Source organism: Euleptes europaea, chromosome 2 (assembly GCF_029931775.1).
Source record: "Euleptes europaea isolate rEulEur1 chromosome 2, rEulEur1.hap1, whole genome shotgun sequence".
Lineage (NCBI taxonomy): Eukaryota > Metazoa > Chordata > Lepidosauria > Squamata > Sphaerodactylidae > Euleptes > Euleptes europaea.
Genome location: NC_079313.1, coordinates 69,752,701 through 69,778,887, shown reverse-complemented (window position 1 = coordinate 69,778,887; position 26,187 = coordinate 69,752,701). Strand labels below are relative to the sequence as shown.

Sequence of the window (26,187 nt, the reverse complement as noted above, 5' to 3'; positions counted from 1 at the left end):
CGAGGCGGACTGGGCTAGAGGGCTCCCTCCTTGACAGCACTTCCGGCACCCAATGGAACTCGCTTTCCCTCAAACTTCCGTTACGGAGTCTTAACAGGGCTTCGACTTAGAGGCGTCAAGCGATGCAGCCCGCAGAGAACCGAGGCCAAGAGCAGCTGTTGGTTTTGACCGGGAGCCTCGGCTGAGTGTCTCTCCAAGGGGCAGGCTCCGTGCGAACCGGGAGGACTTGAAGGATCAGCGCCGCCGCGAGCCCCGCTTCGTTCTGTCTTATGTCTAACAGGTGGGTCTCTTGTTGCCCTTGCTGAGATCGGCGATTCCAGTCTTTTTTATACACTGTATAGAATCAGGGAGGGAGTAGACCGAAGTGGTATGGGTATAGATTAAAGACTAACAAAAATATTTTCTGGTAGGGTAGGAGCTTTCGTGAGCCACAGCTCCCTTCTTCAGATCTGAAGAAGGGAGCTGTGGCTCACGAAAGCTCATACTCTACCAGAAAATATTTTTGTTAGTCTTTAATCTATACTGCAGACAGACTAACACGGCTACCCACTGTGAATTGTGTATAGATTGTACACTTCAGACCGCATGTGTCATATTTTGGATGCCCCCACCTCCATTAAAAGAGACTGTAAATAATGCATCGGGGAGACCTGTTCCTAAAGGACTTGATTGCTACGCGTAAGGAGTTTTTTATTTAAGAAATCAGGACCCCCTCCATATGAAATTGAATGTATAGAGTGGCTCTCGCTGCCCAATTAGATATGGAGCCTACTCTGTAGTAAAGCCTTACATGATGTGGGACCCTCGTATCTGTGGGACCGCCTCTCCGGGTATGTTTCCCAGAGAAGACTAAGATCGTCTAATGCTAATTTACTGGTGGTCCCTGGCCCAAGGAGTGTCCAGCTGGCCTCGGCCAGGGCCTTCTCGGCCCCGGCCTGGTGGAACAGTCTTTCTTTTCTTTCTTTTAATAATTTTTTTTTTAATTTTTATAACATAAAATAAAACAAACAATAAAACAATAATAAAAGAAAATATAAAAGAAAATACAAAAGAGTATCAATGAAATAATCTACATCTAAATTAAATCTAAATTAAAATTAAATTAAAAAAATAAAGTTCAAAGAACCCCTTTGCCCCTCCACCCACCATAAGAAGTGACCCATCACCGGACTTCTGAAGAAGTTTTAAAGATATCATTATTAACAATAATGTAAAGAATATACAAAACCTGTTTCTATAACTCACTAATTTAGTAAAATCCATTTTTGCCAGTTTATCCCAATATGTGACGGCCTTCGCCCACATTATTTTAATGCTAATTTACTGGTGGTCCCTGGCCCAAGGAGTGTCCAGCTGGCCTCAACCAGGGCCAGGGCCTTCTGGGCCCGGGCCTGGTGGAACAGTCTTTCTGATTAGACCACAGCCCTGTGGGACCTTATGGAATTCTGCAGGGCCTGTAAAACAGAACTGTTCCACCAGGCATACGGTTGAGGCCAGCTATGGTTGTGCTATAAACGCTGGCCTCCCTATCCTTTCCGTCACTGCCGAATAACAGCTACCTGCAGGCCACACGCTGTGGCCGTATATTGCAATTCCAAGCACCATTAAGTATTAGAATTTGTGATTTTAATTTGTTTAGGGCTGTTTTAATGTATTGTTTTCTCTGATTTTATTATTGTATTGTATATTTCATAGATTATGTGAACCGCTCTTAGCCTGGCAGGCTGGGGTAGAACACATTAGAAGTCTGACTAAATAAATAAATAGTGTGGCTCCATGTCTGAATGTGTTTCCGCTGTTGGACTGTGGACATTTGTCTTTTTTTCCAACCAAGATATTAAGGAGGACAGTGCCTCCTCAACTGTTTCAGGGAATGCAAATTCAAATGCCATACTTTGAAATTAGAGATAGCAATTGAGGAGTGGAAAAGCCAAGCTTTTTCTAAGTATCTGTTTTATATCTTCTTTTTTTTAATTACAGTGATTCAAGAGCCTTTCCATGAGGAAAGGACAGCTGTTTCAAATGTTTCTTTTCATGTACAGGATGTCTTGTGTGCCCTTTTTGCATTTTTTTGTAGGAAGCATAGAGCCAGGGGCACTGAAAGCTGCAAACTCTTGTATTTACTAAATTATATCCCCCATTTGATTTGTTTCATGTTTTGCATTGTTTTTTTCTCCCACAGAAACTTTGAAAAATGTCATTCTTTCTCCATGCAGAAAACAATCCAGATGTGGGATCTGTATATATTCGGGAAAATGGGCAGCTATATAGTTTAAATCAGGTTTCAGGTGGAGTAAATGACCCTGTTTTGAAACCAAAGCCTTCAAGACTGTTTTCCAAAGGATTCTCTGTTCAGCTCTGTATGAACAGGGAAAATGATAATGGCAGGACAGATCACTTCATCTTCACTTACACAAAGGAGGGAAATCTCCGATATTCTGCTAAATCTCTCTTCAGCCTAGTCCTGAGTTACATTGCAGACAACATTCATCATGTTGATTCACTGATTGGCTTTCCAGAGCAGATTGGAGAAAAGCTTTTCTATGCTGCTGATGCAAGACAGAAGTTTACAGAGCCGAGAACAGGGCTCAGAGCTTTGCAAAAATTTACTGATGCTTATGGAAGTTTAGTGCTTCAGACACTATGTTTGAAAAACAGGTAGGTACGAGCAGGGAACCCTCAAAGACTTGTGGAAGGCATCTCATTTCCCCTCCCCTGCTATTTTTCTTTTCCTTCCCTGAAGGCCATATAGCCTTTTCCTGCTTCCTTCTGTCTTTCCCACCCATCAGCCAACCTATCTTCTCCTCTGGCTTCAATTTTCTCTCCTTCTCTCTCCCCTGGCACCCTCTCCCTGAAAAACTCTGATCAATTCATGCAGTGCTGGCCACTGACCAGGACCAGTTGCATGGTGGGGAACCTGGAAGGATTGAGGGGCCAATGCACTTTGTCCCCACACTATCATCCTCTGCACACTATTTCCTCTTTCCCTTCTCCTGGCAGCCCTCTTATCCTCACCTTTCCTTGCTTTCTCTCCTTCTACCCACGAAGCAACTAACCTTTTATCTCCCCCCATCTTCAGCGATATTTATTATTTATTTACTTCATTTATAATTTGCCCTTTCTCCATATTACATTGTTTTTCTGTCTTCCATTTTATCCGTACAACAACCCTGTAAGGTAGGTTAGGCTGAGAGTGTGTGACAGAACCAAGGTCACCTAGTAAGCTCCATGGCAGAGTGGGGATTTTAACCTGGATCCAATATCCTGGTCTGAAACCATAACCACTACACAACACTGGTTTCATGGGGTGGTGCTTGCCACAGCTGTGGAACAGTGGCAAGCAACCAGGCCTCAGTGAGTCATACAAGTTACCTGGTAGTTGCTGCTGGTGGGCCTGAATCTCATGAATCTGCCTTCAAAATCCAAAATACCCCTGGAAAGGGCCCTGCCCCCTCGCCACGTCTTTTACTGCCAGAAACCAAGGCTTGATGTCTGGAAATACTTTTGTGGTTGCCTAGCAATCCCCACAGGGCCACTGAGAGGGAGTTCATTTCTTAAAGCAACAGGCACTGTTTCTATTGGAGTTTTTTTTAAAACCCACTATGTATATTTTTTCAGGTTTTTCTGAAAACCTGGGAGTTTTCTCATGTTTGTAGAAAGATCTGGCTTGTCTGTTGATAGTCCAAGTCTTTGTATTTAACTTTCCTTAGACAGCATCATGTTGAGAATTCTTGTTTCATGTTGTACCATCTGTTCTCTAGTGAAGCTTTTATTCATTACAGTTTAAGATTTTTTTTAAAATCTTATATTACAGCATAAAGGAAAATTAACCTACCCTTGAGCTACTCAGGATTTTTTCCTTTTTTGCTTATGCTCCCTAAAATTGCAAATGCCGTATTCTAAAAAGAGCTTGGCCAGCTTCTTCTTTTTTTAAATGCTGTGTGCATAAGGCATGTTTTGATTATTAATGCTGAAACATACCGTAAGTGTGGTTTGTCATATACCATACAACCTTACAAAAATCTAAGAACTGATTCCAACTTACTTCTTGCACTCTTCCATGTCTCATCCAAATTTGTTTATCCTAGAAGACATGTTGGTTTGGTGAAAACATGACTTAATGAACTAAGCATAGTTAATCATTTGAATGCACGGTACTACACTATTGTCAGTTATTACCTGTTAAACTTTTTGTTTATTTAGTTAAGTATTTTTACCCTGCTTTTATCTCAATGGGAGTTGACAGCAGATTCCAACATCATTCTGTCTGAACTCAGCCATAGATTTTGATGAGGTCTAAAATCTTTAGACAGTCCTTCCCCTTACTAAGTGTGTTCTTATTTCCTGTATCTGGATTTTCATCTCCGCTTTACAGATTTTCACTACTGATTGTGCAGTAGAACAGAGCAAAATCAGAAACAGAGTATTGGGATGGGGCATAAACACACCATGTCTGGAGTAGGCCTCAAGACAGAGTAATCTTCTTAGAATGTTTCCTGCCTACAACACTGACAGCCTTAGGACGATAGTGCACAGGTTATAGAATCGAACTTTTGGTTTTTGTACTCTTTTATAGGTATCTGGTTATTTCTGAAAAGCTTGAAGAAATTAAATCTTTTCGAGATCTGATATGTTTGGATTTGTCACATTGTAAACTTGGAGATGACCATGAGCTGCTAGAACATATTACCAAGGAGACACTATCTAGGTACAACTTTACTGAAGGAAAAATCAACACACTACTGGTTTGCTTTGTTTCCTGGTGACTAAAACAAACTGGGACAATTTGAAATTATTACTGTAGGAGAGCAGGTCTGAATTTTTTTAAAGCTCTTCTTTGTTGGCTTTACAAAGTTCCTTTTTCAGATTGACCCTTTTTCTGAGAATTAATGTTGCAAGATGGTACCAAACTGCATGCCCTGTGCAAATGTGTGCAAATGTGTGCTACTGTAACCCAATGGTCATATTTGTTCTAATCGCCGTTTCATAAGGGCACATGAAAAAGATAATATATCTTCGTTCTTGCCTTTAGAGACATTCAGAAGCTAGGATTGCCAACCTCCTGGAGAAAAAAAAGTCCTCTCTCTTTAATAGATGTTTAATAGGATGTTATTTACCAGATGATCTTATTAACCTCCACGCAATGAAAAGCTTCAGCTACACATTTCTACCCATCAAGTCTGTATTAAGGGAACTGGACATTTTTCTCCAGGACTCTTGGCAACCATATCAGAAGCAGACTGGAGTAGTGAAGTGATTTTACTTCTGAAGGTGTTGTAGGTGTGTTTTTTAAGAAATAAAAGTTGATGTTTACTGCATTTCCTACCTTTCCCCCTGATTGGAGTTTGACAGTGACTTATGTCAAATAAAATTGTTGGGCCTCTGCTTAGGATCAGCAGTTAATACGAGTGCAGAGATAATATCCCAATGTTAGACTTACAAAATAACGTCTTTTTTTACTTCAGGCTGATGGCATATGATTTTCATCAAATTAAACATTATTACTTTTGCTCATTATTTAGTAAGGAGTTTATCAGAATCATAAATCTGCATTGACTGTGTGTCAGCTGTGTATTTTCACCTGGTAGTCTGGCTTTTTTATGGTTGTCTGACAACACAGATATAAAATTCTGAATTGTTATGATGCTTTTATCATACATATTAGATTTGGAAATAAAACGTATACCACTTTCAGGCAGTTGAAATTTAAAGTGCTGCTGTATATTTTATAGATATTAATTTCTACTTTACTCTCATTTAAGCATTCTTAGACCTGGCGTGTTTGGGCTTATTTATGTATTAGCAGGCTGCTTTCAGAACTGGAAAGGGGGACATTGAATTGCTTGGTGATTGACTAACAATTTATATGAAGACCTGGGTTATTTTGAAAACTGACTCTTGCATTTATCCTAGTCTAATTCGGCTTCTTCTGAAAGATAATTGCTTATCAGATGCTGGTCTTCGCAAAATGACAGCACCTGTTCGAGTGATGAAAAAAGACCTTGGAAATCTTTCAATATTAGATTTGTCTTGTAAGTATGATTCAGATTAGCATGTATGTATATACCTCCTAACCCAACATTCATCCTAATCAATGTTAGAAAAGATAATGAATCAAAATTCAATAGTACTGTCTTCCTGCTATTAGTAAAAGAGGGGGAAATCTGACAATTCAGTTTATTTGACTGAAATCTCTGTTTTCTATTTAAGCTAAGTCAGTCAAATGTGGTACGTATTGGGCAATAGAACTAGCCCACGTTTTGTCAATCAGTATAGAAACAGATATTGTAGTAGCCATTGTATGGCTTGATTCTTTAAAGCTGCAATCCTGTGTACACTTACTAAGTATGCCCTTTTGAACTTAGCAGAAGTTACTTTTAAGTTAGCTGGTAAGGCAAGGCTGTAAATGTATCTATTTGTCTTACTGGACATACATACATTGCCCTGATAGTGTACAATCAGTATTTGAACCAAATGGTCACAATTCAAATGTTCTTCATGAAATAAAGTAAACCCAAGTGGACAACATTTAAAAAATTCAAAGAGTCATAGTCTTCCATTGAAGGCATTGGCTTAGCCCTGATGGGGAAAGTTGCTTTTGAGGAGTTAATCAGGCAGTCATGCTGATTGGAGGAAACTCTCCCACTTCCCACTCCTCACTTCATCCCCCCATACTTGTGGTGCATTTTGTTCAGGAGGTTCCTCCAGCCCTCAAGATTTTTGTAAATAAACAGCACAGTGCTGGGAGAAGGGGAAACAGGGAAAGATCGGCTTCGCCAACTTCTCCTGTGGGCTTTGCTGCTGACTCCAACCCTATGGACAGCTTCCTCCTCAGAATGATAGGACACATCTCATTCATTTTTCTCTGTTAACCTGTTTTATTGTCTTCATATTGTCTTTGTCTGTTACAGCTTAATATTTAATGTTATATTCTTGACTTTATATAGGTAATCCAGGAATCACGAATAAAGGAGTTGGTTTCCTTCTTTCCTTCAAAAAGCTAAATAATTTGGATCTTTCTGGAACTGGCATTGAGGTGAAAAAAAAACTTGTGTTCTATTAGACATGTAACATAACATTTGGGGAGGGGAACAAAATTCAATGAACAAATTCCTTATTTATTGGAATTTCAAGGAAAAGAAGAAATTCCAATATATTGTTTATTTTCTGTGTGGTCAGAGTCTATTTGATCATTTGTTTTGAATTTTCTGTCTCACTAGGACAGGATGGTAGCAATTCAGTGCATCCAGACACAAATCGGTCTAGTTTATTCAGAAGTGCCTTTGAAAGAATTTGACCATAACTGCAAAACAGAGGGATGGGCAGAGCATGTATGTATACATTTACTCCATCAAAACCCATTTATTGCCTTCTCACAGCATTTTTACATGTGGTGAAAAGTGTAAATTTGATGTGAAGTTGGTTCTTGTAGGTTATCCGGGCTGTGTAATCGTGGTCTTGGAATTTTCTTTCCTGACGTTTCGCCAGCAACTGTGGCAGGCATCTTCAGAGTAGTAACACTGAAGGACAGTGTCTCTCAGTGTCAAGTGTGTAGGAAGAGTAATATATAGTCAGAAAGGGGTTAGGTTTGAGCTGAATCATTGTCCTGCAAAAAGTAACAAACCCCTTTTTGACTATATATTACTCTTCCTACACACTTGACACTGAGAGACACTGTCCTTCAGTGTTACTACTCTGAAGATGCCTGCCACAGTTGCTGGCGAAACGTCAGGAAAGAAAATTCCAAGACCACGGTTACACAGCCCGGATAACCTACAAGAACCAATGAACTCTGACCGTGAAAGCCTTCGACAATATTTTGATGTGAAGTGTTTGTTTCTAAGGAGATTTTATAAATATATTAGAAATTCAGGGGCCAAAGATAAATAATCCAGAAATACTTTTTAAAAATTCTTTAACCGGTGTTAAATTTTGCTAGAACCAAGTAGATGAAGAATTATCACTAGAGAGATTTTCACTATCAGATGGTTATGTAAATACCTAAACTCAATTGCGTATCAATTGCAACTGCTATCAGCTACAGGTGTTTATTTCTTTTGAGCATTTTGTTTGGAACTGGAATATATAAAAATCTGGAACTTAAATCCAATGTACTTCCCCACTGGATATCTAACAAGGAAGAATGTCCTTAGCTGCTTTTCCTAACAACTTATTGGTGACTGACTCTTGAACTCTTTCCAGACACTTCTGCAATGGGAGAATGTCATCCAAGAAGCAATTAAGCCACAAAGAAGCTTGAAATCCAGAGCAGCGGCTCAGCGTTTCTGTATGTAACTTCATAAGAATATTTGTTTGTATGGCAAGGCCATTTGTTTGTATGGCAAGGCCAAGAGCCAGCGTGATGTAGTGGGTAAGAGCAGCGGACTCTAATCTGGAGAACCAGGTTGGTTTCCCCACTCTGGGTGACCTTGGGCTAGTAACAGTTCTCTTCGAACTCTCTCAGCCCCACCTACTTCACTATATCCTTGACAGCAACCTGGAAAACTGAAAGTGCTCTGAAATAGTTTCATCAGATCTTGGTCTGAGACCTGAAGCCCTTAGTAGTTGCATTTAGGCCACAATTGGGCTGAAAATGTATGGCTAAGTTATAGTAATTCTTGGTAATATATGACATCTTTCTTGTAGATGGAAAAAGAGCCAGGACTGAAGAACCTTGTGAATCCTCTCTAGGAGAAGAGCATAGAAAGACGTGTGGGAACTTACAATTTTACAAGGGAGCGACACAAGTGTGCAGTTTGCCTTTACTAAAAAAGAAGACTGGAGAATTACGGAATAAAAGGACTGCTTCAGCTGAACCCAAAGAGCAGAGCTTAACAGCAAGGCATCTGGGCCTCTTGGTGGAAGACTGGGACTTACTGAATTCTTATTGATTCTGATGGCACAAATTACAAGATCCATACAAATATCAAAACCATGAAAAATAAACTATAGGGTTGAAATATCTATCCTAGTAATATGACAAACTTGTTTCTACCTTTGGTGTGAAAGAACAAGATTCTCAGACGAGTGATGAGCTCTTTCGACCTCTGAAATGAGCCCTATTTTTTTTCAATAAACAGTCACCTTTTGTCTAATATGAAATAGAGAAAAACAGTTCAGAAGACTCCTGGCGTACTCTCATTTTAAAGGGCTGATTCACCTAACCGTACATCGCTTACAGTTGAAATGCTGAAGGTCCTCTGTTGTGAAACATAGTTCTTGAGGGGTTAAGTATGAAGGTCTGAGGCCTGTGACTGAACTCTCGTGGCTACTTTTAGAGATTCAAGCCATCGTTTGGTGCTTGTCTCAGCTAGTGGTAAACCACTGTGTCTTAACTTGTCTAAGTGAAGATGGTGACAGAAAAGGACTGTTGCTTAGCATGGTTTTCCCTGTTAAGGTTAAGATTCCCAAGATACAGCAATAAAAATTTGGAACTGAGAAGCCACACTGGTGTTGTGCATTTCTAACGTGTCCCGGTAGATATGAGCATTTATAAATCGTTTATGGTTGTTATCTATAATGCCATGAATTGCCTGTAAACCACATTCAGATGTAACTAAATAAGCTAAAGTGGATTTATGTTAGAACAGACTATCTTCCATTCGAGGTCAAGGTGGCATAAGGTTGGTGAAGAGAACTTGTGAATTTATTTCATGAGAATGTAAGTAGAGCGAAAGTCTCCCACCCATAGAAAAAAATCTCACCTTCCAGAGAGTGTGATATGTAGCTCCTACATAAATGAAGAATGATCAGGCCTCAAAAAATAAAGAGATTTATCAAAACAAAAATATGACTTGAGGAATGAACACATACTGCTCAATGTGATCTCTCTCTCACAGACACACTTTTAATGGTGTACATAAATAAGCAAATCAATTGGGTATTAGTTTACTAAATTGACTCTTTTGACTGTTTGAAACAAAACATTTAAACAATAAAAATACAGTTGAAATTATGAAATTCAATTAAAAACACAAACAATGCTAGAAGGGCCAATAACCATAATTGGGGGTTTGCCAGGCAAAACAAAAAAGTCTTCACTGCTGGTGAAAGACACCAATGGGGGAGACAGATGAATCTCCCTGAGGAGGGAGTTCCCAAGTTTTGTTGCCATGATGGAGAAAAGGCCATTTCTTGGGTTGCCACCCATTTAGTCTCAGATGGTGGGGGCAAATGAAGCAGGGCCTCCGAGGATGACTGGATTGATCAGGTAGGTTTGTATGGGAAAAGGCAATCTTTAAGGTATGTTGGTCTCAGGCTGTACAGGGCTTTAAAGGTCAACACCAGCACCCTGAATTGAGCACCCCCCTGGAAGCAAATTGGAAGCCAGTGCAGATGGAACCATACTGGAGTGATATGGTTCCTACCACCCACTCCAGTCGACGCTCTGGCTGAAACACTCTGTACCAACACTAGCTTCTGGACAGCCTTCAAGGGCAGCCTCATGTAGAGTACAGTGCAGTAATCTAATCTAGATGGTGCCATGCACCACAATAGCAAGATTTTTTCTGCCCTGACCTTGTGTGTGGGAGGTCCAATTTTGTTGCTTTCATTATCCACATGGGGTCTGTTAGTTTACTATAAGATACAACAATTAAAACACAGACCTGATCTTTTCTCCTGTTACACAAGGCCATTACTATAGGGTAATTCTATCATCACCTTTCTCCCTTGAGCAGTAACCTTACAAACACCTTTTAGCCTAGGTGAAACTTATGAACAAAGTCATATTAAACATATATTAAAGTTATATCACACTTATATCCACTGCTCCATTGGTGTAACGGGGTTATCTAATTTATCAACCCTGCGGAGAATGAACTGAGTGGGGCTCTAACCCTGGTTTTACGCACCCTACTTTGACTCACTTTATCCCCATTCTACAGATCTGCAAAAAATGCATTTGTAATAGTTTGCAGGTCATTGGATGAAGATCTGTACCAGGGATACATAAAAATCTATAAATGAGAAATACAGATTTGGCTGTTTTATGTTGCACAGTGTTGCTAGACAACTTGGTTTAATATTATTGTGATGGGATTTTTTTGTTGTTGCCTTGTTTTGGTTGCAGCATTATCTTTCCCCAAATATAATATTAGGCATTCTGCCAAAGGAACAAATGTTGGTACAATATACAAACACATACTAAACTACTTCAGTCATAATAAGAGTTTTGTGGTGCCTTAAAGATTAATTAATTTATTATGGCATAAGCTTTCATGGGCCATAGACAAAGTGGACTGTGGCTCATTATACAATAGTTTCATTTGTCTTAAAGGCAACATGCTTTGGTTACTTAAACAATAACATATTTAATATGATGTTAGACTATCGTGATTTTCAAACTAGTAAGCATGACTTCTATCGGCTCTACAACAGTATTTAAACACTTCCATAGCTTGATGCTGTGCTGCGAAGTAGCAAGTATTTGCTTAGGCAATTATTAGTTTGTAAATGTTTATCTATTGCACCATCAACATTACGTGACTTTCTACTATAGGCAAAAAGGGTAACATCCATTTTTGCCTGATTGGCTATGTTGGGAAGGATCTGGTCATTAGATAAAGCTTCACACAATCCTTGTTTCATTACATAAGACCAAGTTTACAATCTTGTAGATAAAAGTATGAGTCACCAAAAGCTCTTCTTAAACAGCTGTATCCTAGCTACAAACACCAACAAAAGATATCAGTTTACATAATAAATGCAACTCACATCACCTGCGTAAGAGCAAGGGCTTTGAGCTACAGTCTGCCATGCAAGGCCAAAAGTGAATCAAATGAGTACAATCACAAAGGGCTGTTGCTTGAATTCGGCATCATGAAATGGTGGTGTACCAGTGCATCAAATATCAAAGAAGTTGCCATCATATATTGACCATGAAATATTCTTCTGTTGATTGCTCTCAGAAACCTTGCCCCAAATCCGCCAAAATCCACAGACAGTTGGGGGACAGGGCAGCGAGTAGGAAGCATAATCAGTGAAGTATAATCAAACAGTTGGTTGTCACTGACCTCATAATGCCAGAAAAAGGATATTGACTAACAGTGCTGGTGCAGCGATAACTCATAGGATCAGGTTACAACTGAAACAATGAACGTGGCTCAATGTATTATCTTTGCTAATATTTTTTTTAAGTTCCTGTCATTAAGTTTTTAAGAATTCAGATTTTGCAGGGTCTACATTACAAACCAGTAACTGGTTCACCTCTGTGAAATTCATAAAGCCAGATTTCTTCTCCCTTGCCATCAGGTCTATGTAGTGTTCCCAAGAGCCCCACTGCTGAAGTTGATAAACAGAGCCTCTTACACTCATAACCCCCCCCCCGAAAAAAACATATTTAAATAATCATGGTAGCGCAAGGAGCAGTTTCCCACTTTTCTCCATAAAAATGCAGCACCCTGATGAAATTAATGGAGGTTGCACAGCGGCCATACTGGATGGATTGTTCCCAATATCTTCTGAGAGTTTCCAGTCCTGGGCTGCTTATCTTGAGCAGATATATTCATCAGACCAGTCTGAACAGTGCTGTACGCCATCTCTGCAAAAACTCCTGGGAATGCAGGCACAGTAATCATGGAAGACTACCAATGTGCATCTCCACCACTGAGGCCCACAAGCAGGACAACTGGCCCCTGACATGAAAAAAACAAGCAGTCACTTATGTGCTGTTTCCCACCTAATGTTACATTCCAGCCTTATACTGACCAAAAATGACCCTCTAGCAAAACAGGAGTCCTACACTTCTATTATTCCATAGAAGGAAAATTTTCAGTAGCTGCTGTTTTCATAATTCCTATAGGATAAGCTTCAGCAGCCAAAAACCTCCCCCCTTTACACAGAATCTCTAATCTTCTTTCCTTGAAGCCACTTGAATTGGCTACTACAACTACTATTTAATATGAAATAATATTTGGGGTGTGCTGGTGTTAACACAGATTATAGAAGCTACACCAAAGCAGCAGCAAGGCAATTTGGTTTCTAGGGTGGAAAGAAATTAGGCACTGAACATGAAACAATATTTCACCAGATTCTCATTAAGACATTGCAGCTAGGATTACAGCATTCCACTGAAGTTATTCTTTCACTTTCGACAGCCCCCTGTCAAATTTGGGCTCCAGAGATCACTTCTAACATTTCTTAACAACTAGATATTATTGGACAGCATACAGTCTGCATACAGAATAAGGGATATGGAATATCAGTTGTTATAATACCACATACTGTTACAGGTAGTAGAAGCAAATGCCAGAGAGCAGTTCCTTTTTTCTTTTTTTTTGCTTTCAGCAGCAAGGAAGTGATACAGAACACATAGAGCTTGCTGCAGCCCTTGAAAGGAAGCAGGTCCTTCCCCATTCATTAAACATGAAAAGGCAGAATATAAATGAAAATATTCTCTGTAAGTTAAGAAAGCAGGGAAGAAACACCCCCCCATCCCCAGCTATCCACCCAGCACATCTCATGTATCTCATAAATACAGCTTGCATGCTTTATAAAGAAGGAATTATTTTTACCGCTGTTGTACTGTGATGTATTTTGTGTTTTGTTTTGTCTTATTAAAATGAAATTAGACTTTAAAAAAAACAAAGAAGGAGGGACTTACAGGTCCCTGTTTCATCAGAGCAATCTCCACAGTCATTCATCCCATTACATCTTTTGTCAGCATAGATCCAAAACTTGGGGTTGCTGCAATAAAATATGAGGTATCCTGGAAGGCTGTTGGGCAAATCACCTGAGAAGAGAAACCTGAGTGTAGGAAGCCATCCCACCACTGTGTATAATATACAAAAATATACACTAGGACAAAATAGTAGCAATTTAAAATGTGCTAATTAGTCATAAATCATATTAGTAACATGTGGATTCTTATAACAAAACAGCTTAAATTTATTTAAATAATTTTAAAGCAAGTTTAGGAATGTATTGGCTATGTGAAGGGATCATTCCAATCTTTATTTTGTAAGTGAAAAATGAGAGGCAGCCAGTGATTAAGTAACTTGAGCCAAAAAAATGTGCTATTTTGTTGCATCAACATAGTCTCTCCAGTGACAGTCTTCTGCTTTAAAGGGGCTTTAACGTTTTTGTTTTGTTTTTGTGATGCTATGGGACCTGTAAAGATACGCAGATGTTGAAGTACTCGAGTTCTGTGAAAACAGGAGCTGAAGTAGTTCACATCCAAGTGAAGATCAGGTCTCATGGTTATGTAGATCTCCTGACAGAGAATATTGCTTCGTCCTATAACTTTCACTGAGGCTGGAATTATCCGTTGAAAAGGAATTAATTTTGGTCCCTGCTGCCTTTACTATTCACACATACAAGAGCTGCAACAATTAACCGCTGGACATGCACATTAAGCCTTACCCTGAACAAAAACAGAAAAGTTGACCATTATCCTCAAGTTTTCTATTTCCCTCTCTAAGTGCCTTTGCACTTAGTGTGACACCTTATAAAATGTCTGAGAAATATCGAGGAGAAAACTGGCATGTTTCATAGGTTAGCTGTGAGAAGACAAAGAGGGGAATAATTATTCTTACCACACAATGACTCTTGCTCATCCTCCCCATTTGCACAATTTCTTCTTTGGTCACAGACCTGGCTGGCTGGAATACAGGCCTCTCTGTTATCGCATAAAAAGCCTGTCTGATTATTGGTAGTAATACACAAGCGATTTACTGAAGAGAGATTTTGAAAAATGTTAATAGAAATAGACATTTTTATCAGATCTGATCAATCCACCCACCATCACTCCCTGTAACAAATCCTACAGAGGCAGGCAAAAAACAAACAAACAAAAAGGGTAATGTGACACCTTAAAATCTAACAAAGGTATTGTGACATAAGCGTTCATGGAACACAAGATTTCAGGAAGCACATTTCGCCAGATAGGGTTGCCAGGTGTTCTGCTGTATGATTTTACCATAGAGTGTTTGTAAATCCTAGAGCGTCTCATGACATCACTTCGTTTTTTTACTGGAATGACATCAGCTTGCCAGGGTGACACCAGCACGCCAGTCCTCACCCCCTCATTACTCCCAGGGGTTGCCAGTTGTGGCCTGGCAACCCTAGCATAAAGTATTATTGGCAGCAGATGACACACTTCTATACGTTGCATTTTAATCCCACCCTTCCTCTGTAATGCCCAGATATAAGGGCTGGTTTAGAACACTATGTATTCATACGCACACACATGGAAGCTTTGGGAACGTTGGCATCCACAACTATAAGAGGCCAACAGATTACACTGCTTGCTTTGTACGGCCTTTCACCAGTAGAGAAAACAGTGTCTTTGAATTACCTTCACCTTTAGGAATGTGGTTTCTAGTTACTAAGATCACAAGACCTAGCACTTGCTTAGAGACGCCTTCGGGCAATATCTATAGGCTATGCTAATTAGAGTGGAGTAGATACCTAATGTGCATTGGTGCTTTTGTGTATCAATCTGCTTGTCAGCAGCCATTGGCCTGCCCCATGCGATTGCATAAATAATTCTGAGCTTCCTTTGTTTCTCTGGTGAGTAACTCTGCATCTTATTTGTGGGTTATTTCACCCCAGGTCTGTGTTTAGCTAAATAAAGAACTGTTGCTTTTTTTAATATATATTTTTATTATTTTTCAATAATTGCTATACATCTCATTTGACAATACATCCTATATACCAATCTTTGACTCAATAAAAAAATTAAAGAATTATTAGGTGTATGTCTTCAGTATTAAATAAAATTAATTATAATTGACTTCCCCACCGACTTCCTCTCTCCCTACAGATATCTGGTGTCTCCTTTGTATTAATATTTTCTAATCCTTATAAGTCATTATTTTGTTTTACTATCCCCTTATTTAATATATTTCGATGAGCAATAATAATATTAATAATAAAGAGATAAAAAAGGAAAAAACCATTTAAAAAATAAAAACAGAGACTTAACAAAACACATTAACATAATTTTCTCCAGTCACTCATCTCTGTCATATAAAATGGATTAGATCTTTAAAAACTTTATATACCCCCAAGTAAAAAATTAAGTTGATATCATTTTTCCTCTACCCCCCATTTCCCATATTAAGAGTCAAATTGGTATTCTTCCGGCTTTCTTAACCCTTCTTTTTAAACTTTTTCTTCTATCTGGAGTTTCTGTTAAAGAACTGTTGCTTTTAACCTCCTCCTAGTTGTCTTTATTGGACTCTATAAGACAACCAGGCACTTCACCTCTAGGGAACTCAAGGTGGCACACCTTGTTCTTTTTGTCCTCATTTTATCCTCACAGTCTCGTGAGGGAGGCTAGGCTGAAAGGCCACATCCAAGGCCATGAAGGGCTTTGTATGTGATAGCTAATCCCTTAAATTGAGCCTGGTAAGTGATGGGCAGCCAGTGGAGTGACTGCAGAATGGGAGTAATACGCATTCTCCATCTAGCTTCATCTAGGTCCCAATAACAGCCAAGCCGCAGTTTCTGAAATTACTCTGAGGAGTGACCCATATAGTGTGTGTTACAGTAGTCAAGTCTCAGTGTTATTGTGGCAAAGATCTGGGTGGCCATATCAGCCATATCAAAGTAAGGGGTCATCTTTCAAGCTCACCTGAGTTGGAAGAAAGCCTGTTTTTCAGCTGCATTAACTTGCGTTTCCAGCAATAACATTGGGTCCATGTAACCCCAAGGCTCTTAACTGAGTAAGCAAGGGTCAGCCGAACTCCCTCAGAATTGGGGAGCACAGTGTCAGCATTACTTCTGTCTTTTCAGGGTTTAGTTTCAATTTGTTCACTCTTAGCCCATTTCAGTGATCTGTGTGTTCTTCTCATGAACAGTCATTCTGCATATCTTGCATACAGTTGAGCTTTGCAAAGAAATGTCAGCCCTGTACCTTTTGCATTCCATGGCCATTTATATTTGTTGATAATTTTTCCCTTGTTTGTATCTGTACCAACTGAGGGCAGCACTGTATTCATCTGATGGAATGGACTCGTCAACAAAATCTTATACCATAATAAATCTGTTAATCTTCGAAGTACCACAAGACTCCTTTCTGTGTATGTTATGATACAGTATTTAGTACAAGACAGTGTTTTCTGTAAATAATCCATATTTAAGGTGAAATTATTATACTTGATATACCTAATATTTATCAACCTAGAATATCATGTTCTTTTGCCTCTACGTTTGAAAAAGAAGTTGGTGTAATAGAAATATGAACTTCAATAAAATGTGTGTTGAAAAGATGACAGTACATCCTACAATGCATTTTTACTCCCCAAAAGCTACAGAGATGACAGCATCCTACAGGGGGGCAGATTGGTCCACTTCTCCCCAGTTTACATGCTTTCAAACTGTCCATGCAGACTGGGAGGGGCTGTGGCTCAGTTTGTAGAGCATCTGCTTGGCATGCAGAAGGTCCCAGGCTCAACCCCCAGTTAAAGGGACTAGCCAAGTTGTTACCCGAAATGCTCTTTGAATGGGAATTAGCTGAGCAGATTGGTAACTTTAATATTTCTATAGCGAGATCAACCAACTATACCAGAGCCCATTAACTGTGACCTTAAGAATAAAGACAGACAAGGAATTCCGATTTAGAGAGTTTATGTCGTTTCCTTCATTCAATGATGCAACACAAACATACAGAGATTCTAAGAAATAAAAGGTAGTAGTATAAGGGCGGATACCAACGTGGCAGGAGGTCGTTGATTGGGAAATACTGCACCTTTTTCCAGATGAGGAGTTGTCCAAGTTCCAGTAGACTAAGATAGCAGAAAAAGGGGGACATGGGGAATAAACAGGGGGCATGGGTAGCCCCCAGTGTATTCTAGCATGACTGCTCACTCCGGCAGAGTGGCAGGCTGTATGAAATGGGAAGCCCTAAGGTAACATAATGGCAGTGGGCTACCCCAGATATACTGTTTCTCTGGGGGCGGGGTGATGGGATTACCCCTTCCAGGTTCCCAGGTGACAAAAAGGTGATAAAGGACTTAATGTCCGGCTGCCGAGGTGTGGAGATTGGAATGTGGAAATCTATTCTAATTCCAGTGGCTTATGCAACCCGGGAGGAACCAGGAGATCCTTGCTGATGGGCTTAACGATCCTGAAACAATAGGCGCGATTGCTGCTAACGCCTGGGGATCACTGCTGCATAGCTGTAAGAACGACTCATCGCTAATATCAGGATCGCTGCTGATTGCGCATTAATCTGCTGATGCTGCAATGGGAGGGGGGTGTTGGCACTGACTACGTGACTGTCTGCTTTCCATGAAATGGCTACAGCTGGAACAGGAGCGAACAGGAACATGGAGTCTCCCTTGCCTCTGCTTCCTAGCTGCCGGCTGCACGGAGCGCAGAGGAGCGGCCGTGTCAGTTTCAACGGTGCGCGCTGCGGCCGTCCCAGTAGCGTTTGGGGCGCGCGCGTGGCTGGAACAGTAGTCGTGTGCCTGCATATCAGGTTGCCATGTCCAGTCTGGGAGTTTAGGAGGCCCGTATGCTCACAAAGTAGGTGATGCGAAAGACCTCTGCCTGAGACCCTGGAGCCAGTCTGAGTAGACAATACTGACTTGGATGGACCAAGGGTCTGATTCAGTATAAGGCAGCTTCATGTGTGACTGTCCATATGAACATAACTACCTGGATAAAGTGAGCTGGTGAGTTGCATGAGCCCATTTTATTAACCTGCTACTCTCACACACAATTTGCTACTGAGAAGCGGTACTGGATCAGACTTTCTCTTTGAGCTATACTTATGGCAACGCTCTACTTGGAGGGTGCTAGAGATCTGAACAAGCCTTTGTGCCACTATGAAATGTACAATGGAAGCATGGTTAAAGGCATCTATATATAAATATCACTAGGTTACAAATATTTTCCAGGGCGTAGAACACAACATGAAAAGGAATGACAATAGAATGATGGCACAAATATTATTAGGTGCCCCACTGTGCAATGACAGTATAGCAGAACCCATACTTCATGAAGTGTTCTTTTATTGAACAAGGCCTCTCTCCCCCCCTCCATTTTGCTCACTCATTCAAAAACAGCACACCAACATTTGAAATGTTGAATGTGTTACTGCAATGACTCCTTGGAAACGGCTTGATCAGAATAATATATTTTTTAAAGCTAGCACTGACTGACCTGATGTAGATGGAGGGATTCCAACAGTAACAACCAATGCAATGATAATAGCTATGATGCCAACTATAAGCAGAGCGATGGCAGAGACACAGATGCATCGTCGAGTGCAAAGGATGCACATGGAACCATCCTTGCAGCAGCCTGGTGGATCACAAGTAAAGTATCTGTCAGAAAGAGAAGACTTTAGACCAACTTCAAGTATACCTTTACATGGATTTTGCAGGAAAGATCCACAATCAGAATGTTGCCTTCTTCTAACTCCTCTCACTAATCCTTCAGGGAAAATCACATGGGTGTAAGCTTTGGCCCGTGATAATCCCATAAACAACACCAGCAGACTGACAGTCCAAAGAAAGTTGATTTATTGGAAAATCCACAGGTAGCAGAAGACAGGAGTCAGATGGACACTAGTGAAAACTAAGGGAACAGTACAGGGCATATATGAAAGAGCAAAGGGCAAATCTGGATACCATGGCAACCCCCCTCCCAGGAGATGTCTTCCCACAGAGAGTAGTCTAAACACACTGTTTACAGGACGCAGAGCTGGCCAAGGCCAGCACCTGGAGAAACCACAACATTCCTTTCTCAGACCATGTCTGACAATGGGCTTTTAATTCCACCATAAGGTCATTCCATATAACTATGGATTATCAAAAATGCCTTGCAAACAATTGAAAGTCCACTTTAACCTGACCCAGAGGTTCCTATTTTCTGCCATATATACTACCCCTAGATCAGGACACACATCCCCAATCTGCAGGTACCTTTTGGAATGCTGACACTGGATGCTGAGTGCAACTCCAGAACTGCCCAGTATCAAATTTACCTTTTCTGGGTAAGGTAGTTGAAAGAGCATTTGTAGGTCTTCCTGGAGGACATGTCAGCCCATGATCTGTTCCAGCCCAGCTTCCAGCCTGGCTATGGAACTCTGACCGTGCTGGTCGCCCTCACAGATGACCTCTGATAACAGCTATATCAAGGTGGGTCAGTGCTGCTGAATTTGCTCAGTCTATCAGCAACTTTTGTCATGGTCGATCAAGATCTTTTGACCCACTGCCTCACCAACATTGGACTTCATGGAACAGCCCTATAATGGCTGGTCTCACTTCTCCAAGGTCAGGGACAGAGGGTGGCACTAGGGGAGAGGACCTTTATCTGGAACCCCCTGGTATGTGGGGTGCCTTAAGGAGCGATCCTCTCCCCAATGCTTCCCAACATCTATATGTGCCCCCTTGCCCTGCTGGTTTGGAGCTTGGGGCTGGGGTGTCGCCAGTATGCCGATGACACCCATCTCTTTCTGTTGATGGCCAGCCAGCCAGCCATTGTCCCAGATGTTTTGGCTGAATGCTTGGGGACTGTGGTGGTGAAATTAAATACATCAAAGATGGAGGTCCTGTGGCTGGGTCAGAGTGCATCAGATTTTGACGAAATAAAATTGCCATAATCTGCCTCAACCAGGAGCCTGGTTGTTGTTCTGGATGCCTCCCTTTTGCTGGAGGCCCAGATCACTACCATTGCTATGTTGGCTTCCCCACCCCCCCATCTCTGGAGGACCTGGTAACTTATGCCCTATCTGTCCCACTCTGACCTAGCCACAGTCATCCATGCAATGGTCATCTCCAGATTGGACCACTGTAACTCGCTCTACACAGGGCTTCCCTTGAAGCTGCTCCAGAAATTATAGTTGGCCCAGAATGCAGCTGTGCAGACCCTAATGGGAACTCCTTGGAGGACACATATGGGAACACCTTGAAGGGCACTGTGCTTCTTGCAGGTTACATATGGGAACTCCTTGGAGGGCACTGTGCTCCGCCAGTTGCACTGGCTTCTGATTGAGTTCTGGATCAGGTTCAAGGTATTTGTTCTTACCTTTAAAACCCTAAACAGCCTGGGACCCTCATATTTGTGGGACCACCTCTTCCATTATATCCCCCAGAGAGCCTTGCATTAACCTTCAGACAATTTCTTGGTGATCCCTGGCCCAAAGACCATCCAGTTGTCCTTGACGAGGACATAAGAGGTGGAGCCAGCCACAAAATGGCTGCCACAAGAGGTGGGGCTAACCACAAAATCTCACAGAGTGAGGTCACGCATGACTCTGATAGTAACCCTTCAACTTTTCAGGCAGAAGCTCTGATTAACAGGACACCTTTTAAAAAGAACATATTGTTTAAAAATATTTTCTTGCATACACAGAGCTTATTTTCAGTCATATAGTGAAAATCCTTGTGTTGTGGTGACAGCTGCTACTGAGCAACTTCTTTAAAATCTGCACAGCCAATCAGAAGCCCTGCTAGGCAAAAGCCCTACCTGGCCCAGCCCACTTTTTAAAAACACCTGGTGAATGGCAGGAAAGGTGTCCATGGACACCATGGCACCATAGGCATCACGCTGGGGAACTCTTCCCTAAATCATCCTGAAAGTAAAAATGTCTTCGTATTTGCATTTGTTCATATTTCTACAAATATTTTAAAGCAAAGTTATAGAGGAAAAGGCAACATGCTAGATTCCGAGCCCAAAGTAGTTTATTCATCACATTTTGTGTCCTACACTTCCCCTAAGAAGCTTAGCAGGGCACCTACAAGATTGGTGTCTCTCACTTGTTTTCTTCTCCAAAAGCACCATGAAATGAATTCTCTGAATAGCAATATGGAGGGGCCAGTGCCAGACAGAGGGATATGATCTGAAGTAGCTAATATTTCTAGGACATGATTTCCCAAACATTTTTATTTTAGAAGGTATTTCCTTTAAACTGTGTGAACACTTTCCCCCCCCCCCCAACCCTCTAGTAGAAACCTATCACGGTCATCCACACTGCCAAGATGCATTTTTGTCCTGCCTTCTGCGTATAACATGAGTCCATTTTGTGAAGTTGCCATTGGGGGAGGATCAGGTCACACCAGTCCCTTGTCATCTGTCACCAATTGCTCTCCCTTCTCTTCCAAGAAGCGTTCATGTTTGCCTTTAGCATCTCAAAAACTATTATTGCCATCCTTTTATATGAAATATTTAAGGATTAGCTCTTATCTTTCAATGCCATGGAATGTTTTTCTAAAACCTTTCTACTGGGAACTGGAGAGTGAAGACAGAAGATGCAGACAGAGATGAGCAGACCGATTTGAAACCCTGAAATGAAGACTCTCCCCTAACTTCCTCACCGCCGTCATACATATAGTCTCTGCTCCACTTTTCAGTGGAGGTGGAAAAACCCTAACAAATGCTGCAACTAAAGCATAAAGATCAAATTAAGTTAGATATGTTTCATGGTAAAGCCCATTCTGACAACACAGGGTTTCTAAACACAGATCCCTGCCAAGATATTGCAATTTCTCAGTGAATGACAGCCATTCTGCTTATAACATCTTCTACAAATAGCTTATTTTCAGACCAAACATCAGTTGGTAATTTATATGTATATTACAAACATTCTTAAAAACGTCCTATTTTCTTCCACTTTTTGAACATGCCGCTGTATTCATTATTTATATATTACAGAAATATATTTTGTAGGAGGAATAGTACTAATTACCTCTCAAAGCACTGAAGCGGGATTTTGTTGAACCCAGTGAAACTGCATCAACATTCTGTATTTAACAAAAATAAAGTTCACACTGTATGGTAAGGAAAAAAAATCTGTAAGACAATACACAGATAATATCTGCTGCCCTTTTGATTTGAGTCTACATATAAACTACTTTTACCACATCCCTATCTGATTGCAGAATGTCGCGACACACACAGAGATGTAAAATATTTTGATTTTTAAATTTTTATTTCCATCTTGGTAAAACATACAGATAATATTCTTCCATTTAAGATAAGACGTTCTCCTGTAATTTGCAGGAACCAACTGAAGCCAGTATTCTAAAAAACCCTAGCGGCTAGTCATATTAAAAGTAATAATCACAAATCACTTCTGAAAGGTGATGGATTATATTATTACCTGGGGATGAGTTCTATTCATTTCCCCCCTGTTCACTGGAAAGAAACAAGTAGAACTGTTTTGACAAGTCTTCCATCAGTGTTCCAACGCTGCTGCTAGGTATAGCAAGAACTCCTTTGAAACTGCCTTACTTTATTAGGAGACCAAACTACTAAATGCATTCCTGAGGTGGGGTTACCTGGTTACTAAGGAGAAACAAAGGTAAGGAGACAAAAGTCATTCTAATCCGTCATAACTATGATAGGGGAAGTCAATGTGAACACATGAAACCACATCAACTGTCCCTATGGCTAAGGACACAAATGATGAAGGAACTAGTAATCACATCCTGCCTCCTGATGGATATGTTGACAGGTATTGCTGCCAGTGGAAGTACAACAGATATGCTACCGATGAAGATTCTGTTTCAGATCCATAGGTAAGTTGCTGAACATTTCATGTCCTTATCTTTAATTTCCTGTGTAAAAGCTGCTGCCTTGAGTTTGTTCTCACTAAACTGGATTAGAAACCGTCGTGCTTTAAAAGGGTCTTGAGCGGTTACTTAAAATGGATTTCTGCCTTCTGTTCATATACATCGATCACAGGGAGAACAGTGCAACACACACACGACTTTTAGCATCAGAATGCTACAAGTTAAAGGCTCGTGAAGAATCATGGGAACTAACACAAGCGACTGCGGAATTTGCCCATAGTACAACAGTGAAAAACAATGAGCTTCTTGCACATTTAACTCAGTACTGGAATACAATTGCCCCATGGCCCTGGCTGCTGAACAACCAGTTGCTACTTTCTAATCCCACAGCTGCAAGAGATTCTTCTCTCCTCCCCATGCTATGTAAGAGGGAAAATTAGGTTCGGCCACATCTCCTGGTCCTATATTTATCTCCTGCTGATGCCAGGACACATGTTGAGTGATCTAATCCCCTTCACCAATGAGTGTACAGGCCAGGGGAGGGGGAGAAGAGGAACATAAGGCTGGAGCAAGCACTCCTCCCTCCAACACTTACAAGTCATCTCCCACAGACACTTATTCCCAGAGCTCTTAAAAGCTTATACTACCTGGACCTGGGGGAAGGGGGAGATGCATGCCTCACAGCACTCATCCACCACTAATAATTTCCCTTCCTCCAGTATACTACTGTGGCGCAGGCCTCGTCCAGTCCAATGCTTACGCACATCTCTGGCCCCGAAGTGCCCTCAATATTCTGCGGCTTCTAGACTCTGAGCATGTTCTCTCCTCAGCAGGAGGTAGGGCATTTAAAAAATGACAGAGATGCTTGCTGACATATTTAGGAAGGCTCCTATTGCGCTTGTGGCTTCTCCACAAAAAGTCTTCATATTATAAACTGAGCAATTAGTTCTTTGAGGCATGGATTTATTGAACAATGTTAAATTTACTCAATGTTAAACTTACTCAAGTTACTCAAGTTTGCCATGAAGAGCTACAAATCTAGAAACAAGCACCAGTTTCTTGATAAGCCCCTCCATTTTAAACAGTCAATGCAATATAACCTTATGCTGTTGATAAGACATTTTAATTTCAGTCCATTTCACCTTCTGTGCACTTGGTTAGGAATTTTTCACAATAAAGCAGTAATCACATTAAATTATAATCAGAAGTTAAATTAATCCTAATATAATGTATAATTTAAAGTAACTATGACTGAAATAATCACTGCATAGTACTTTCACCCCTGCATGTTAAAAAAAACTAAGACCACAGACATTGTGGAAGTTACCATGTAACAGTGAGACACAAGTGATTGCAGGAGTTGCTATAAAGTGGCTATTTCACAGGTTAATCAGAGTGCTGCCTGTTTCTTGCTATATGTTATAGGAATCTCGGATGTTAGAAAACAACGTATAGACCAGATAAGAGATTAGCAACAATTTGTTTATGGGCTGCCTTTAAACATTAGGCTCCCATTACAGATCTGGTTGAACACTAATTTAAATAGAAAAGCCCATTTTTTCAACACTAAAGTATAAAAGTCAGTCATTATGCTATACATATTCTTCCAATGTAACATTCCATCTGATTTTTATTTTATTGGTTTGCATCTAGACGATCATAAATTCTTCAGAGACTTACAAATACTTATCCTTTTTTCTTCATCTGACTTCAGTAGAGTAAGTGCTACCCTAAGCAGTTACACCTTTCTAAGCCCACTAAAGTCAATGGGCTTAGAAGAGTAACTCTGCTTAGGATGCCACTATTACACAGTCTTTCCCAATACAATTTTATTCTTTAGCAAACAGCTATTTAAGGTTTTAGGAGCACATGTGCACAATGCTGGACACAAATTCTCTGTATTTAACTGTACTTGTTTAAAAAGCAAGCTAAGGTAATAGGAACTGATTTACAGAATTTTACTCAGTAAACTATTTGTTCACTCTTAAAGTTATGAAAGTAATGAGGTATTCCCGTTAAGATGTAAAAAGAAAACACATGAGCTCAGTTTCAAGAAGTTTTGGTGAAGACAGCATAAAACACACTAAATACCCTGGGGTCAATCAAGTACTAGAACAGAGAGGTGGCCAATACAGTGTTTGCTTCTGCTTAGGAATCAGTTTTCTGGAAGCGGAGAAATCACACTGAGATGATAAACCCAGCAAAAGCAAAGCAGAGAGAAATTATGAAAAATAATGCCACCTAATTTTAAATAACCACTTTGGGAGCTTGTTTCAAAGGAATACAATACAGAACTGACATCCTGACGTATGTGGAATTTTATTAAAATTTCACTTCTGTCCTACAGTACTGGTAGTTGACAAAGTGCAAGAAGAAAGAGATTTTTATCCGCTGAACGCAGGCTGTACCAGGCAGAAAGGTTTTTGCAAGCAGCTCTACATGCTGGGTTCTATCCACAACTGAGATGTCAACTTCCAGGCATCTTTGACCACTGAAGATTCCTTTTATTTTGTGAAATGGATTCCAAATATACATTCTGAAGCACTAACAGATGGCCATCATATGCAAACACCAAAACCTCAATGTATAGACAATAGTTGCGATTTCTGGTCAGAAAAAAAAAGCTGCAAACGAGTGTGCATACACCACAAACCTGTGCCCATCATTTGCTTTTTTTCATTAGGGGAAAAATACATGGACAGACCAGCCTTCACTGATTTGG

The 26,187-nt window shown here is 40.5% G+C and overlaps 2 protein-coding genes across 2 annotated transcripts; one reads left to right on the top strand and one right to left on the bottom strand.

Moving 5' to 3' along the window:
* The first annotated feature begins 2,187 nt into the window (after positions 1-2,187).
* LRRC42 (leucine rich repeat containing 42) lies at positions 2,188-8,946 on the top strand. The gene is made up of 7 exons (XM_056845061.1): positions 2,188-2,658; positions 4,577-4,708; positions 5,914-6,032; positions 6,948-7,036; positions 7,221-7,331; positions 8,203-8,287; positions 8,647-8,946. Exons 1-7 carry the CDS (start codon positions 2,195-2,197, stop codon positions 8,889-8,891), a joined length of 1,245 nt encoding a protein of 414 aa, XP_056701039.1. The 5' UTR covers positions 2,188-2,194; the 3' UTR covers positions 8,892-8,946.
* Positions 8,947-12,480: 3,534 nt separating this feature from the next.
* Positions 12,481-19,308, bottom strand: LDLRAD1 (low density lipoprotein receptor class A domain containing 1). The gene is made up of 4 exons (XM_056845358.1): positions 19,111-19,308; positions 14,535-14,672; positions 13,604-13,732; positions 12,481-12,635 (listed from the first exon to the last, which is right to left on the bottom strand). The coding sequence occupies exons 1-4, from the start codon at positions 19,229-19,231 to the stop codon at positions 12,487-12,489; spliced, it is 537 nt and encodes a 178-aa protein (XP_056701336.1). The 5' UTR covers positions 19,232-19,308; the 3' UTR covers positions 12,481-12,486.
* Positions 19,309-26,187: the final 6,879 nt, after the last annotated feature.

Coding starts and splice junctions, on each gene's coding strand:
- LRRC42 (XM_056845061.1), top strand. CDS start 2,195: ATGTCATTCTTTCTCCATGCAGAAAACAATCCAGATGTGGGATCTGTA. Junction 4,709..5,913: donor ACCAAGGAGACACTATCTAG/GTACAACTTTAC, acceptor CATTTATCCTAG/TCTAATTCGGCTTCTTCTGA. Junction 8,288..8,646: donor AGCAGCGGCTCAGCGTTTCT/GTATGTAACTTC, acceptor TCTTTCTTGTAG/ATGGAAAAAGAGCCAGGACT.
- LDLRAD1 (XM_056845358.1), bottom strand. CDS start 19,231: ATGTGCATCCTTTGCACTCGACGATGCATCTGTGTCTCTGCCATCGCT. Junction 14,673..19,110: donor AATCCCTCCATCTACATCAG/GTCAGTCAGTGC, acceptor ATCTCTCTTCAG/TAAATCGCTTGTGTATTACT. Junction 13,733..14,534: donor TGAGCAAGAGTCATTGTGTG/GTAAGAATAATT, acceptor TTCTCTTCTCAG/GTGATTTGCCCAACAGCCTT.